Source organism: Eurosta solidaginis, chromosome 4, assembly GCF_040869045.1.
Source record: "Eurosta solidaginis isolate ZX-2024a chromosome 4, ASM4086904v1, whole genome shotgun sequence".
Lineage (NCBI taxonomy): Eukaryota > Metazoa > Arthropoda > Insecta > Diptera > Tephritidae > Eurosta > Eurosta solidaginis.
Window position 1 is genome coordinate 234,588,465 of NC_090322.1, and position 16,103 is coordinate 234,604,567.

The 16,103-nt window shown below is 33.4% G+C and overlaps 1 protein-coding gene across 6 annotated transcripts in view; it reads left to right on the forward strand.

Annotated features, from left to right (window-relative positions):
* LOC137251077 (otoferlin-like) overlaps positions 1-16,103 on the forward strand; it is a 635,511-nt gene that overhangs the window by 254,466 nt on the left and 364,942 nt on the right. For all 6 annotated transcript variants that reach the window (XM_067785043.1, XM_067785044.1, XM_067785045.1 and 3 more), the window contains one exon: positions 10,878-11,070. In XM_067785043.1, the coding sequence (XP_067641144.1) occupies positions 10,878-11,070 (193 nt within the window). The remainder of the gene's footprint in view (positions 1-10,877; positions 11,071-16,103) is intronic.

Below are 16,103 nucleotides of genomic sequence, written 5' to 3' on the forward strand. Positions count from 1 at the left end.
GCATAAACTAATCGAGATAGATATAGATTTCTATATATCAAAATGATCTGGGCGAAAAAAGAAATTCATTTAGCCAGGTCCGTCCGTCCGTTCGTCTGTCTGTCCATAAACACCATAACTTGAGTAAATTTTGAGGTATCTCAATGAAATTTCGTATGTAAGTTCCTGGGCACTCATCTCAGATCGCTATTTAAAATGAACGAAATCGGACTTTTTCGATATCGAAAATTTCGAAAAACCGAAAAAGTACGATAATTCATTACCAAAGACGGATAAAGCGATGAAACTTGGCAGATGGGTTGACCTTATGACGCAGAATAGAAAATTAGTAAAATTATGAACAATGGGCGTGGCACCGCCCACTTTTAAAAGAAGGTAATTTAAAAGTTTTGCAAGCTGTAATTTGGCAGTTGTTGAAGATATTGTTACGAATTTAGTGAAATTTTACTTATTCCAAACCTTCTGCTACCGTTCGAATCGCTAAACTGTTGAATAAATAACTCAAATATTCAATAATGCAAAATTGTCTTTATTAGACTACTTTGAGAGTACTTCACGATAACACTTAACTTCACAACCAAAAGTGTGCTTAAATCAAAACTGATTAGCCATGTCTCAGCTTGCGCTGCTTTTATAATCTCTGTTTTCTCGTTCATCCATTTCTCCGAAGTTCTAGCCATTTAGCGACGCTGTATTCCAGAACAATTGTATCTCTTGCTTGGTTATTAGGTATATATGTACGTGTATATTTTTAGTTTATGTCTATATTATAGCCATATGCGGGTGTATGCGTGAGTACTACTTCGGCTGATGAATACATCTGTGTGTGAGTTATTTATTCGTTGCCTTGTATGGATGTGGGTAAATGATAATTAATGTGTTTATGTAGCTTGATTTAAGGTTTTTGTTGTTGTGCCTTTATTTAGTGATTTGAAAATTCGCCACAATATCATGATGCAATTTGACAGGAATATTACTCGTATTACTATATTTGTCCTGAAAAAAAATTTGCTAAATCGGATGGCGAACACACCCACTTAAAAAAAATTAAAAGTCAAATTTTAACAAAAAACTGAATATCTTTACAGTATATACATAAGTAAATTATGTCAACATTCAACTCCAACATTTGTCTCCAAAGCTGAGTATGTAATGTTCGGTTACCTACGAAGTTGCAACCACCCTCCTCACGCATTTTTAACTGGTACCCTCGTTAGTTCTTCTGAGATAGTGGCAGCCCTTGATTGATTACATTGAGTACATAGCTCAGACTTAGCAGCTGTTGGTACAAGTGTATCTGCCAATTGTCCCGCGCGGCATAGGAGGTAGCCATTCAACCTGTAGTTATAGAAGATGTACAAAATTTTGAATGAAAAAACTTTCTTATTACTTTCTAACAATGATAATTCCCCACTTTAATACACGTGTATATTAATTCCCGTTCCGCTATACCAAACAACCAAACAAAAAAATCATTGATAATTCAAATAAAATAACAACACTAAAGATAAAACAACATTCAATCGTTACTGATAGACAACTCAAACGTACAGGTAAATTGTCTTTTGCTGATGGCAACGTTTTGATAAACAATTCAAGGGACTACAATGGAAAGAATAAAGTCAACAAATAATAAAAGAAGTATCAGTTTTGATCCATTTGTAAGTGGTGAATTGGACACAAACAAGTAAGGAAGGCTAAGTTCGGGTGTAACCGAACATTACATACTACAGCTGAGAGCTTTGGAGACAAAATAGGGGAAAATGACCATTTAGCAAAATGAACCTAGGGTAACCCTGGAATGTGTTTGAATGGCACGAGTTTCAAATGGAAGGTATTAAAGAGTATTTTAAAAGGGAGTGGGACGCCTTTTCGAGATATCGTCATAAAGGTGGACCAGGGGTGAACTAAGTTCAGTGAAGATATATCGATTTTTGTACAAGTTATCATGTTAACGGCCAAGCGGAAGGACAGACGGTTTACTGTGTATAAAAACTGGACGTGGCCCCAACCGATTTCGCCCATTTTCACGGAAAACAGTTATCGTCAAAGAATCTATTTTTGTTCGACTTATGGCATTAAAATTATTCTAGACGAATTAAATGAAAAAGGGCGGAACCACACCCATTTTGAAATTTTCTTTTATTTTTGTATTTTGTTGCACCATTACTGGAGTTGAATGTTGATATAATCTACTTATATACTGTAAAGATATTAAATTTTTTGTTAAAATTTGAATTTAAAAAAGTTTGTTTAAAGTGGGCGTGTTCGTCTTCCGATTTTGCCAATTTTTATTCAGCATACATATAGTAATAGGAGTAACGTGCCTGCCAAATTTCATCATGATATCTTCAACGACTGCGAAATTACAGCTTGCAAAACTTTTAAATTAACTTCTTTTAAAAGTGGGCGGTGCCACGCCCATTGTCCAAAATTTTACTAATTTTCTATTTCGCGTCATAAGGTCAACGCACCTACCAAGTTTTATTGATTTAGCCGTCTCTGGTAATGAATTATCGCACTTTTTCGGTTTTTCGAAACTTTCGATATCGAAAAAGTGGTTATAGTCCGATTTCGTTCATTTTAAATAGCGATCTGAGATGAGTGCCCAGGAACTTACATACCAAATTTCATCAAGATACCTCAAAATTTACTCAATTTATCGTGTTTAGGGACGGATGGACGGACGGACGGACGTGGCTAACTGAATTTCTTTTTTCGCCCAGATCATTTTGATATATAGAAGTCTATATCTATCTGGATTAGTTTATGCCGTTACGGATTACCGTTATGCGAACAAAGTTAATATAGTCTGTGAGCCCTGCTCAGCTGAGTATAAACAGATAAGTGAACAATGAAAGAAGAAATTAGATAAGTAATAAAATCAAGAGCTCTCCTATACATAAGTACATACATACAATATGTCGATTTTATCACCGACGATTGTCTTTAGCATTTTGTCTTTGAGTGGTCGATTAAACCTACATAGACTGTTTAAGTGAATTAAGTAGTTAACCGAAACAAAAGTAATTGGTTTTTTTGGTGCAAAAAGGTTATTTCAAATAACAAAAATGGTGCATTCAATCTTGAAGATGAACGGCAACAACAAATGTTACAAAATTGTTTTTTGTTTTATCGGCCTATTGATAAAGGATTCCAGGTTCGATTCGAGCTCAAGGCCAGAACAATAATTTTTATGATAATAGTTATTATTTTTTCAACCCTTATACACTTAAAACACTTTTGCTTTTGTTTTGCGCCGAATCATAGGCACAGAGGCACAGATACAAATTTACACTTCGAATATAAAAAAAAATTTAAAGCACCCTGTATGCCCTCACATATAAAAAAATTCATATGGAATATTTTGATTTTCATATGTAAGTGCAAAGGAACGGCACTTTCACATTCTATGTCTTGATCGAGTTTCGCGCTCAGTTCGAAGTTGAACATCCTGAAATTTTCCACAGGTCCAGCCTGAAATACTTTTTCGTGGTCTAATCTATTTCTGAGTTAAGGCGACGGATTAGATATTAATGAAACGAATTCGTTTAAGTATTGTATTTGGACTAACTAGCAACATCGATTCAAAGTTTAAAACAATGGGCGTGGCTCCGCCTATATAAGACTCAGTTTTTCACCCCAATTCCGAACCTGTAACTCCGGTAATATTTAATTCGCGTATCGTAAAAAAAAATTGGTAGAATTTTGGTTGATTGAAATAAATATCAACCAGTGCTGAGGGAAGTTGTTTTGCTGGATTTTAAGATCTAAGTTTAATTACTCTTGAGTATTGTGACGATAAAGCGATTTGCGAAATGTTTGAAGCAATTTATTAAAACTTTTAAACATTTTGAATATTTAAAAATTTATTTTCTAAATACCCAAAAATATCAGTGTATATACAATTTCTTCAATAAATAATTTAATTAAAAAATTTTAAGCGGGCTTAGTAACCTTCGAAATTGATCTGTCTGCGTAGCTTTGACAGGTGTGTGAAAAATTCTCTATCTTGAAGCAATTTTTCAATTATAGAAAAATTATAATAAAAATTATTGTTCTGGCCTTGCATTGAATTCGGAAAAAATGTTATATTGTCATACGAGCCCTACCTGCATATTTTCCATTCATTTTAAAACACTCAGACCAATATTTTATCTCCCTCCTCTTCTGCTAATTTCCATTGCTCAACTTATTCTTCCTCTATTATTTCTTCATATCCCTTTTTTTCGTCTCCTCTTTATTTCTTTTACAGCATTTCTATTGTCTGACTCCATTTGCCGTTTTCTTTCTACCTGCAACTTCTTAGAATAGAAACCCTTTACCTAGAGCTTGCCTAGGGGTTGAAGTTAAACCACAACAAAGGTAACAAATACTTTCGGACTTTGTAAGACGAACCTCATTTTTGCGTCTTATTGGTAACAATCGATGCCGACAAGTTATTGTTTTATTATCGGCTTAGTATGAATAGAGAATTATTCATTATTGATTATTATCGCTTGTTATCGACGGGCTGCAGATGTGTCATAAATTTTATATATAAGTTTTATCGGTATCTGTTTAATAACGAACCGATAAGTCGTCGTTAACAATAGATAATTTTTTAATAACAAATCGATAACTTTTCTATAAAAAATCGATAAATTTTCGGTAGCTAATCAATAATTATTCGACACCAAGCCGATAACAGCCAATAACAAATTGATAACACTTTGATAACAAATATATAATTTTTCAATAGCAAATAATAGATAAAATTTCGACAACAAATCAAAAACATTTTGACTTTTTCGACAGATCGATACTTTTTTTAAACAAATTGGCGACTTTTCGATAGCAAATCGTTAATACGACGATTGCAAAATTTGTAACATCTCGGTACAACTTTCGATAACAAATTGATTACTTTTTTATAACATCTGGATAACTTTTCTATACATACACATAGCGATAACTCGTCTATGCCTTGTAGATGTAGATAACAAACTTTTCCTTTTCTTTGCTTTCCTTTCCCTTATTTTCCTTTCCTTTCCTTTCATTTAGTTTCCTTTCCTTGCCGTTCCTCTCCTTTCCTTTCCTTCCATTTCCTTTCCTTTGCTTTCCTTTGCTCTCCTTTCCTTTTCTTTCCTTTCCTCTCTTTTCTTCCTTTTTTTCTTTTCTTTCCTGTCCTTCCCTTTCCTCTACTTTCCTTTAATTGCCTTACCTTACATTTTCATTTCATAGTCCTCTTACTGTGGTGATGTGACGGTATCATGCTCACCTACTACGCCAAAGAAAGAAAGAAGTTTTTAAGTTAGAAAACAATTTCGAAGTAGGGTCGCCCCTCGACAATAGTTTGGTAAGCCACATCGAATGTATTTCTGCCTTGAATAACTACTCAACGAAAATTCATCTATTTAATAATTTGGGAAAAATTTAAACAACGTGACATCAGGACGGACAAGGCGACAGCTGTTTCGATTATACCTTGTAAATCTCTTCAAAGCCCAAGGCAATTGGGAAAAACTTTACAACAACTAAGGCATGACGTAGCTGAATGCGTTTGTAACACTTCAACCATCGTAGGAGTGCGGGTTCGAATCCCACTCACGGGAGAAAAGGCTTTGAAGAGATTTACAAGGTATAATCGAAACAGCGGTCGCCTTGTCCGTCCTGATGTCACGTTGTTTACATTTTCCCCAAATTATTAAATAAATTATAAAAATTAAAAATTGCTTGAAATAAATGTTTTCATACATTTAAAGCAATACGGGCAATCCCCGATTAACTCATACATACAGAAAATTCATCTATTTGCAGATAGCGTACGAAGTCTACATAAACATATGGATTCCGTCCCAGCGATTTGTACAAAAATTAAAAACCAAGGTCTTCAGATATGAAAAACTAGCGTACTATGTCAAAAATGCCTGTTGCCCATGTGGCGAAATACAAATGGCTTTGTTATTAGACTCATGAATTCTAACTGTTGCAAGGCAATTTACAACTAGTTGGTTTGACTTTAGGCAATGTGTACACACATACACACATCAGCGGCAACCATAAAACGACGGATGTACTCACATACGTGGCGGCACATGTTGCATGTTTTTTGACATTGTCGGCAGCAACTCGTTACTTCCTGTTGAGAGCAAGTTTTAGGATGAATTAAGCATGAGCTAAGAGTGTTATATAAAGCAAAAGAGAAGTTATGAGCTAAAATACTCTTTGAAAAATTTTACTGTGAAACTAATTGTACGCATGCATGCAATGTACATAGCAATTTCTTGGAATGCCCGAAGGAGGTGAAGCAAAAAATAGCACACATAAAGCAATGTAAACAAAACAAATAAATATCATTTCAACTTTTTGTATACTCAAATGAAAGGCGTTTATTTTTTATGAAATTGTTTTTGTTTGTTATGTATGTAGTTATGATTGCAAGGTTAAGGGAAGTGTTATTTATTAGCAGTCAATTGCCGGTTAGGAATACGGCAGGCAGGAACAATTATTTTGAAGGAAGTCAAGAAACTTCTACGGCAAAACTGTAATTTTGAGTGGTTATCCCCAATTTTTCTGCGGGGTGCAAGTAGCAGTGTGTATGTGTGCCTCTTAGTATAATTCAACCTGTTGCAAATGGCCTTAAAATGTATTAAAAACATGGCTACATTACACCCCATACCCGAATACACAAGGATAATTGTAGCCAGAACGAACGTACATACATAAATATCCAGAAGTACATAATTATCTACATAAATGGCTTAACGAGCATAATGCTGAATGTCGACAAAGACTTGCCATGCTCATGATATTCAACTTCCGTATCAAGGTAACCGGCACAAATATTTTTCCTTGTAAGCCGAGCTGCCTGGTAAATGGGAGTCATATACATATATACATTTATTTACATACCTGCAGTATTGCCACATCTAATAAACTTTTGAACCCCAAAAGTCGTTATGCGAAAGAACTTAAAATGTAAAATAGGAAGTTTAATATAAAAAAATAAACAAAAAATAATAAAAAAAAATAGGACCGAATAAAATAATTTAAATCAAGCCCTATGGAAAAAATATCATTATACAAAAAAATTAATAAAATAAAAAAAAATATATATAAAATAAAGTAAACTAAAATCAAGTAAAATAAAGCAAAATAAAGTAAACTGAAATAAAATAAAATTACAAAAAATAACAAACGGATATAAAGTAAAATAGTATAACAAAATAAAATTAAATAAAATAAATAGAATTCTTAGAGACAAATTGTACAGCGAACAACGGGACATTCATATGGCTGAGCAGCTAAAGGCATCTGCCTTTGCACTGATATGAATGTTGGAGATTAGAGTTCAATGCTCAGCTCCTAGCTGATGAAGAAGTGAAATTTAGAAACATGTCCTAGTAACCATCGCCGTTTGTAAACTTACAATTTTTCTCTAATATCAATAACAAAAACCATTGTAAAAAGCAATATGAGCAAAGCTCGCTAATTAAATACATAAAATAAAATAAAATAAAGTAAAATAAAATAAAGCAAAGCAAAGTAAACTAAAATAAAATAATGTAAAATAAAAAAAAATAGAATTCCAAAAAAATAACAAAAGGAAATAAAGTAAAATAAAATAAAATAAAATAATATGAAATAAAACAAAATAAAATAAAAGAAAATTAAATGAAGTAAAATAAAATAAAATAATATAAGATAAAACAAAATAAAATAAAATAAAATAGCAATAAATAAAATAAAATAAAAACGAATAGCATAGAATGATAGAATAAAATAAGATCAAACAAAATTAAGGAAACAAGTAAAAATAAAACAAAATAAAATAAAATAAAATAATACAAAATGAAATAAAATGAAAAAAATTAAGTAAGATAAAATAAAATAAAACGAAATAAAGTAAAATAAAAAAATTATGTACATAAAATAATACAAAGTACAATAAAATAAAATTAAATTAATTTGAATAATTTAACACTATATTATTATAATACAAAAATTTTGTGATAAAGCAATTTTTGTTTGAATTCGAACTAAAGGCCTATGAAAATAAAACATTAAACAAAAAAATTAATAAAGTAAAAAAAAATTAGAAAATAAAATAAAACAAAAAAATTAAATAAAGTAAAATAAAATAAAATAAAAAAGCGGCCGAAGCAGCTCTCTATGCAACAGAAAAAGTTAAAAGAAATTTGGCCCAATTTAACACTTCATAAAATAAAACAGAATAAAGTAAACTAAAATAAAATTACAAAAAAATAAGAAAATGAAATAAAGTAAAATAATATAATAAAATAAAAAAAGTAAAATAAAATAAAATAAAATAAAATAAAATAAAGTAAAATAAAACAACATAAAACAAAATTGAAGTAAATTAAAACTAAATTTAATAAACTTAGGTAAAATAAAAAAAATTAAATTAAGTAAAATAAAATATGTGTCAATTTAGTATAGCGACCTTTCTATTTCATAAATTTTTATTTGCCGGCTTGAGGTCTGATATTTTGGAAAATAAAACACAGATGTTGCAAATTAGCAATATTGATAAAAGATCATACAACAACAACACGGCAAAGTGCAATAGATCGTGCAATACTAGATACAGTGGGGCGGACACGTAAATTTCTAAATAAAAATGACAAGATTCGTATTTTAACTTCTGACAAGGGAAACAAAACGGTAGCAATGGAACTCAGTGACTATAACAATAAAATGGATGAAATATTAAATGACCTGACGATGTATAGAATTCAGGGACAAGATCCCACTTTAAAATTACAAAATAAAAATAATAGTCTTGTAGATAAACTTTTTAAAATGGAATCAATTTCGAAGGCAGATAGAAATAAACTTACGACTACAACGGAAGTACCACCACGGATATATGGATTGCCGAAAATCCACAAGGAAGGAACACCATTAAGACCGATATGCAGATATTTTAAAAAACGTCACCACCAGTTCATTATATAATATAAAGAACACACAAGACTTTAAAGAAAAGATAAATAACTCTTATATTTATGGCGATGGAAAGATGATATCCTTTGACGCAGTTTCATTGTTCCCTAGTATACCGACACATCTAGCACTTGACATAATAAGAAATAAGTGGACAACAATAGAAAAATATACGAAAATACCTAAGAAAATGTTCATAGAAATATTAAAGTTCTGCATTAAAGATAATCGGTATTTTAAATATAATGAAACAATATATACACAACTAAAAGGATTAGCGATGGGATCATCAACCTCCCCAATAATTGCAGATATTGTAATGGAAGAACTGTTGGACAATGCGATGAACAAATTAGCATGAAAACCAAGATTATTAACTAAATACGTGGACGATCTTTTTGCAATAATCAATGAAAACGAGGTACAAAACATACTTGACGCACTAAATTCTTTTGACAAAAATATTAAATAATGAAATAAAGATATTGTTAAAAGCCAATGATTGTCCTGATAAAATTATAAAAACTCTTTTCAAAAGATATAAATCACCAAACAGTCAACGTAGAGAGGAAAACCTGAAAATATTCAAGTCGTTAACTTATGTACCTAAATTATCTGAGCACCTATCAACATCTGACATCTATAATAAAGAAGATATTAAAATAGCACACAAACCTATGAGCACTTTAAAAAGTATGTTTAACCAAACGAAATCGAAAATACCGCAAATGGAAAAAAGCAACATTATATATCAAATCCCGTGTAAAGGAAACGACAAAGAATTATGCAACAAAGTATATGTTGGAACAACTAAATCTAAATTAAAGACCCGATTAGCACAACATAAATCAGATTTTAAATATTGTAATGATTTAAATATAAATAACCAAAAAACCGCACTTATGACCCATTGTGCAACGAGAAAGCACTGCCCGAATTCCGAAAAAACAATAGTACTTCAACAAGAACAACAATATGGAAAGAGATTCACACTGGAAATGCTACATATACTAAACACACCAACTAACACAAGAATTAACTACAAAACAGATGTAGCAAACAGCGCGCTCTCCTATAGGCATCTAATAAAAAACAAAAATAGTTAACAACTCCACGTACAAAGGGAAAGACGTGTCAAAAATGTATGATTTCAATGTTTAAGAAGTTTTGTTAATAATTGTTAATTGTTGTTTGATGTAAATTATATGTTATTTTGTGTTCTGTTTGTTTATAGTTCACCCTGAGGACGGCTATCGTGCATAACCGAAATATATTGGTAAAAATTTAAAACATCTGTGTTTTATTTTCCAAAATATCAGACCTCAAGCCGGCAAATAAAAATTTATAAAATATGTGTCTTTACTTGCCTTTCACAACGAGAAGTATATCTCTGCATTTTTGCCAAAAATTTTGAGGTTGATCAAACTCAAACCGCGTATATATTCAATATGAGTCTCACCATCACAATGAAGCTTCATCAGCTCTTTTGGAGATGAAAGTTGGTTTCAGTGAACTAATTTGCACCTGGCACCCACCAAATTTTGAAAAAATTGAATGAATCCTTAATGAAAATCACGTAAGGCTTTAAACATAACAAAGTGGCAACAACACATATATTACAAACATTTGTAAAGGTGTTTGTGAAGTTATACCACCAAACGCTCGTTGGCCAGGTAATAATAGCCGGGAATTGATAGAGTAAAATATTCTTCGTTACAAACGCCACCACCCGATTATTACGTCCTTCAACATTTGTTTATTTAGGAAAATATGGAGTAAAAATTGCGCGCCAAACTAAAGGACATCACTAGCGCCAACGCACATTTTTGCTAATTCTCTTCGTTTTCCTTGCCGCTGCTCTCTTTGTTACATTATAAGCTCTTAGCTTAATTTCTTTTGCTCATCTTCGTATTTTTTTTCATACGCAGGCACTTATTGTATTCGAAGCGAGATACACATCACCCGACGATGCTGCTGGCAATTTTGAACCGACCAATCTGGTACGACCCATACAGGAGCAACAAAATATTAGCTTTAGCAGTCAAAGTTTGGACGATGATCAACAGATGCTCCTTGACATCGAACAAAACATAGCTAATCTGGAGCGTAGTCTTAATAGAGGTAATGTGAAAATTCGAAATTAATAAAGTAGAAAAGTTAGAAAAATCCAAAATAATTAAGTGCTTTCTTGGTTATTCAAAATGTGCGTGTAAATATCAAGCATACTTTCGGGAGTTTATGTCGTTATGAAGAAAAATTTCAGAGCTTTCAATTAAGCAAGTTTAAGTTTGAGCTATAAAAGGAAGTGACAAAAAATAAACTTAAATATGTGAAGCAATTTTTTTAAATTTTGAAGCATAATTTTTGGTCCTGCAACAGGTACCACTAATAACTGCATAAAAGCTCAAATGAGGTAAAAATTCAAAAATTTATGGCAAAACTATGTGCTTCGGGAGTAAAGTTGCTTCGAAAAGTTGCTCATGTAAAAGTTTGCATTTAGCAAATTTGAAGCATACTTTTTGGTGCTGTTTAGAGGGAGTTAATCACACTGTCAAATCGAATCAGTTAACACTAATGTAAAATATATGGATGATGAAGTTTTGTGTTAAATAAAAATCAAATCAAATCAATCAGGTTTTGTGTAACAGTGTACAAAATGGAAAGCATACTCTTTGGTGTTACTATCTATGAGATTATTACAACTTCAAAGGATGTTGTAGCCTTGTAAAAAATACACTGCTTTGGAGATAAAGCAAAGTAAACGGAAGCTGCAAACTGAACTGATTTAGGAAGGCGTATAATTTAAACACACTTTTAGGTGCTGAGACGCCTGCTCATACATACTAATGTGTACTTACAATGCTTAATTACATTACATGTACTTGTTGTGTAGAGAACTTTGTTAAAGTTAGAAACGAAGTTTTCTGCTTTCACTATTGACTTGCAATAAAAAGATTTAAAGCTTAAAAAGGTATGATTATAAAGTATAATAAAAGAGTGCGATGATGAGTTAAAGAAAGTTATAAACTTAAATGTTTTCTGCAAAGAAAAAGTTAAGAAATGTTACTGGCAAAGAAAACGACGAGAAATTCGGTTTAATTAAACTTGGGAACAAAGTTCTTTAAAGAAATAAATCGTTCCAAATAATGCTTTGGTTTCGATTTCTCTTTCGTTGCAGTTTTGTTCACAGTTTTGGCAAAACCAAGATAAAATCGTTTGGCTGTCTCCGATCTTTCGGTCACCTATATAAAATGAAACAAATTCAAGAAGTTTATATTACTCACCTTGCAGAGTGTACCAAGTTCTACTTCCTGTCACCACTCTTTTTACCACTTCTTCCTCTTTTCCTACCTTCTCCTCTTCTATTTTCATTCCATTTATTTCTTGTTTCGCCTGTCAATATACCTCTCTCTCTTCCCTATGCTCTTCCGTCCCTTGCCCTCTTCCTTCTCCCATTCCCTCTCGAAACATGATTCACTAATTGCAAAAAGGGTTATCTCATAGAAAAGCCGGCGGAAATAAAGTACATAAGTATTAGGCAAATGGAATGCGATAAAGTTACTTTTTAACGAATCACTCGAATTTAGTGCTAGAGTTTTCGGATAAGAGAGCTAATAAGGAAATTGGCCGCTATGTAGATAGTCCATTTCGTTTCAGATTGAAATGATTTTTCGTCATCACTTGCCAAATTTGGTTTAGAGACAAGCCGGTTTTGGACTTGTGCCATCTTCAGTATCATTTTTCGTTTAGTCCATTACTTGTAAGAAATTATTATCGATACGATAGAACTCTATATGGCCTAATAAAACGAACTAGACATAGCAAGTCTTAGGAAAAGGTGAAAAGATTACAATGGATGGCATAGGGGGGTTTGCTAGAATATAATGAAAGATGCTTGTGGACTGCTTTCCGACTTATGTTTGTTATTTTTCACTTATTCGAGGTCGGGCTAGGGCTAAGAGAGTTTAAGATATTTTATTTTTGTCAAAGTGTGCCCATAGCTCTCCTCCGTTTCTGGCGATAGCATTCTTATCGCAGACAATGGGGGTCATGCATAAACAGCCCGTAATTGCTCACAATCAAACTTTTGAGTAAGAGCAGGGTATTTTGTTTTGTAGCAACAACATACAAACCATTTTTACTTAAAAAAAAGAGTCTGAGCTAATACCCACTTTTTATGTATTAGATTCCAAGTACTCAGCAGTTTCCCATACAGAACCAACAGAGTCTCCATGACAGGAGGCTTTTATATCGCCCGAGAAAAGCAAAGATTCCGAAACCTACGTATTTTTTTATCTTCTCATATTTTCAAAGTCGCGTGGAGTTCGCCGCCACACCTTTTGTAGCTGAGCTATTCACCAGTACGTTACCTTCTATATCTTTATTTTTTTTTATATCACTGTTACAGCAACAACAAAAACAGAATGTACCACCACGTCAAACCACAAGTTAAACTGACCCTGTTTTACCTGGAAGAAATATTCCAGATGATAATAAATACCCGAAAGATGTATGTAGGTCTATTTCAGCCTTGTAGGACATTGCAATAAAAGAGTTGGACCAAATTAAGAAAATTTCAGGCCCAGATACAAGCGAAAATTTTTCTAAAGATCTTCGGTTTGCTGAATCTGGCTTTTTGAGTTAGTTCTGATTTTTGAGATATTCAAATATTAAAAACAAATGCAAGGCGCGCTAACGCCGAAGAGATTTCAGGTCGAGCTTGTCTTAAAATTTTCGTCGTGCTCCTTTTGTAATTTTTCCTACGAATTGGAGGGACGGGACCTATGTACATATTTTATGCCGACTCCGAATGGCATCTGCAAGGCAGATCAATTTTCGCTTACAAAAACTTGTTTCTAATTGAAAAAACTTTTTTCTAAATTTTTGATGTTGCTTTGACCAGGAGTTGAGCCCACGATATTCGGTATGCTAGGCGGGGCACGCTACTACCACACCACGCCGGCCGATATACAAATATAGAGCTATTAAAAACATGACTTTCGGCTAGATTTACTCGGTCATTTCGCTTGCAAACGCTGTTTAATTTTTCCGGATATGATCCTTTGATATGTTTAGATAAATATATTTGCGTTTGAACTCTACGATTGAAGCAATTAAATGTAAAATTTTGAAGCAGACTTTATTCTATAATGTTTGCAGTTGTTGTAAGCTTTAATTTCTTTTGGCTTATTTTTTTTCTTTTTTGAAAATTGGTTTCTTATCTGCTCTTTCGTAAGCTTGGCGATTCCCTTGATAAAATATTTCCCTCTGAATAAGAAAAGGGCATCATTTCCTACCAAATCCGCCATTTTGTACATGTGATCTAGTTCAGAAGATTTTAAACGTCATAATTTGTTTTGATTTATTTGTTTAATACAACTTTATGTCAATGCATGCATGTTTCGCTAAAGCCACTCATAAGCAATGATTATGTGCTTAAGGTGACTAAAAGTAGACTTCAAATTTGTAAACAAATTTTGTGAGAATAAAATATCGCAAAACTTATAGACTTTAATGGATAATATCTCTGGACAAAAACGAAACCTGCCAAAAATTAAAACGCCATTCTCAAGAGAAACAGTTGCACTCTCAAAAAATATATTTTCGTTTGTAATGGAAAGAAATTCTCGCGAAAAAAAGCATAGCTGATATCTATAAAAGAAAAACGTGTTCCGGCATTCTCAGGTAGAAATATCTAAAACCATCAAAACTAATTTAAACAAGTAAGGAAGGCTAAGTTCGGGTGTAACCGAACATTACATACTCAGTTGAGAGCTATGGAGACAAAATAAGGAAAATCACCATGTAGGAAAATGAACCTAGGGTATGGAATGTGGTTGTATGACATGTGTATCAAATGGAAGGTATTAAAGAGTATTTTAAGAGAGAGTAGGCCATAGTTCTATGGATGGACGCCATTTAGGGATACCGCCATAAAGGTGGACCAGGGCTGACACTAGAATTTGTTTGTACGATATGGGTATCAAATGAAAGGTGTTACTGGGCATTTTAAGAGGGAGTGGGCCTTAGGTCTATCGGTGGACGCCTTTTCGAGATATCGCCATTAAGGTGGACCAGGGGTGACTCTAGAATGTGTTTGTACGATATGGGTATCAAATGAAAGCTGTTAATGAGTATCCTTAGGAGTGATCCTTAGTTCCATAGGTGGACGCCGTTTCGAGATATCGCCATAAAGGTGGACCAGGGGTGTCTCTAGAATGTGTTTGTACGATATGGGAATCAAATGAAAGGTGTTACTGAGCATTTTAAGAGGGAGTGGGAATAGGTCTATAGGTGGACGCCTTTTCGAGATATCGCCATTAGGGTGGGCCAGGGGTGACTCTAGAATGTTTGTACGATATGGGTATCAAACGAAAAGTGTTGCTGAGCATTTTAAGAGGGAGTGGGCATTAGGTCTATAGGTGGACGCCTTTTCGAGATATCGTCATTAGGGTGCGCCAGGGTGACTCTAGAATGTGTTTGTACGATATGGGTATCAAATGAAAGGTGGTAATGAGTATTTTAAAAGGGGGTAATCCTTAGTTCTATTGGTGGACACCTTTTCGAGATATCGCCATAAAGGTGGACCAAGGGTGACTCTAGAATGTTTGTACGATATGGGTATCAAACGAAAGGTGTTACTGAGTATTTTAAAAGGGAGTGGGCCTTAGTTCCATAGGTGGATGCCCTTTCGAGGTATCGCCATTAGGGTGGGCCAGGGGTGACTCTAGAATGTGTTTGTATGATATGGGTATCAAATGAAAGATGGTAATGAGTATTTTAAAAGGGAGTAATCCTTAGTTCTATTGGTGGACACCTTTTCGAGATATCGCCATAAAGGTGGACCAAGGGTGACTCTAGAATGTGTTTGTACGATATGGGTATCAAATGAAAGGTGGTAATGAGTATTTTAAAAGGGGGTAATCCTTAGTTCTATTGGTGGACACCTTTTCGAGATATCGCCATAAAGGTGGACCAAGGGTGACTCTAGAATGTTTGTACGATATGGGTATCAAACGAAAGGTGTTACTGAGTATTTTAAAAGGGAGTGGGCCTTAGTTCCATAGGTGGATGCCCTTTCGAGGTACCGCCATTAGGGTGGGCCAGGGGTGACTCTAGAATGTGTTTGTATGATATGGGTATCAAATGAAAGA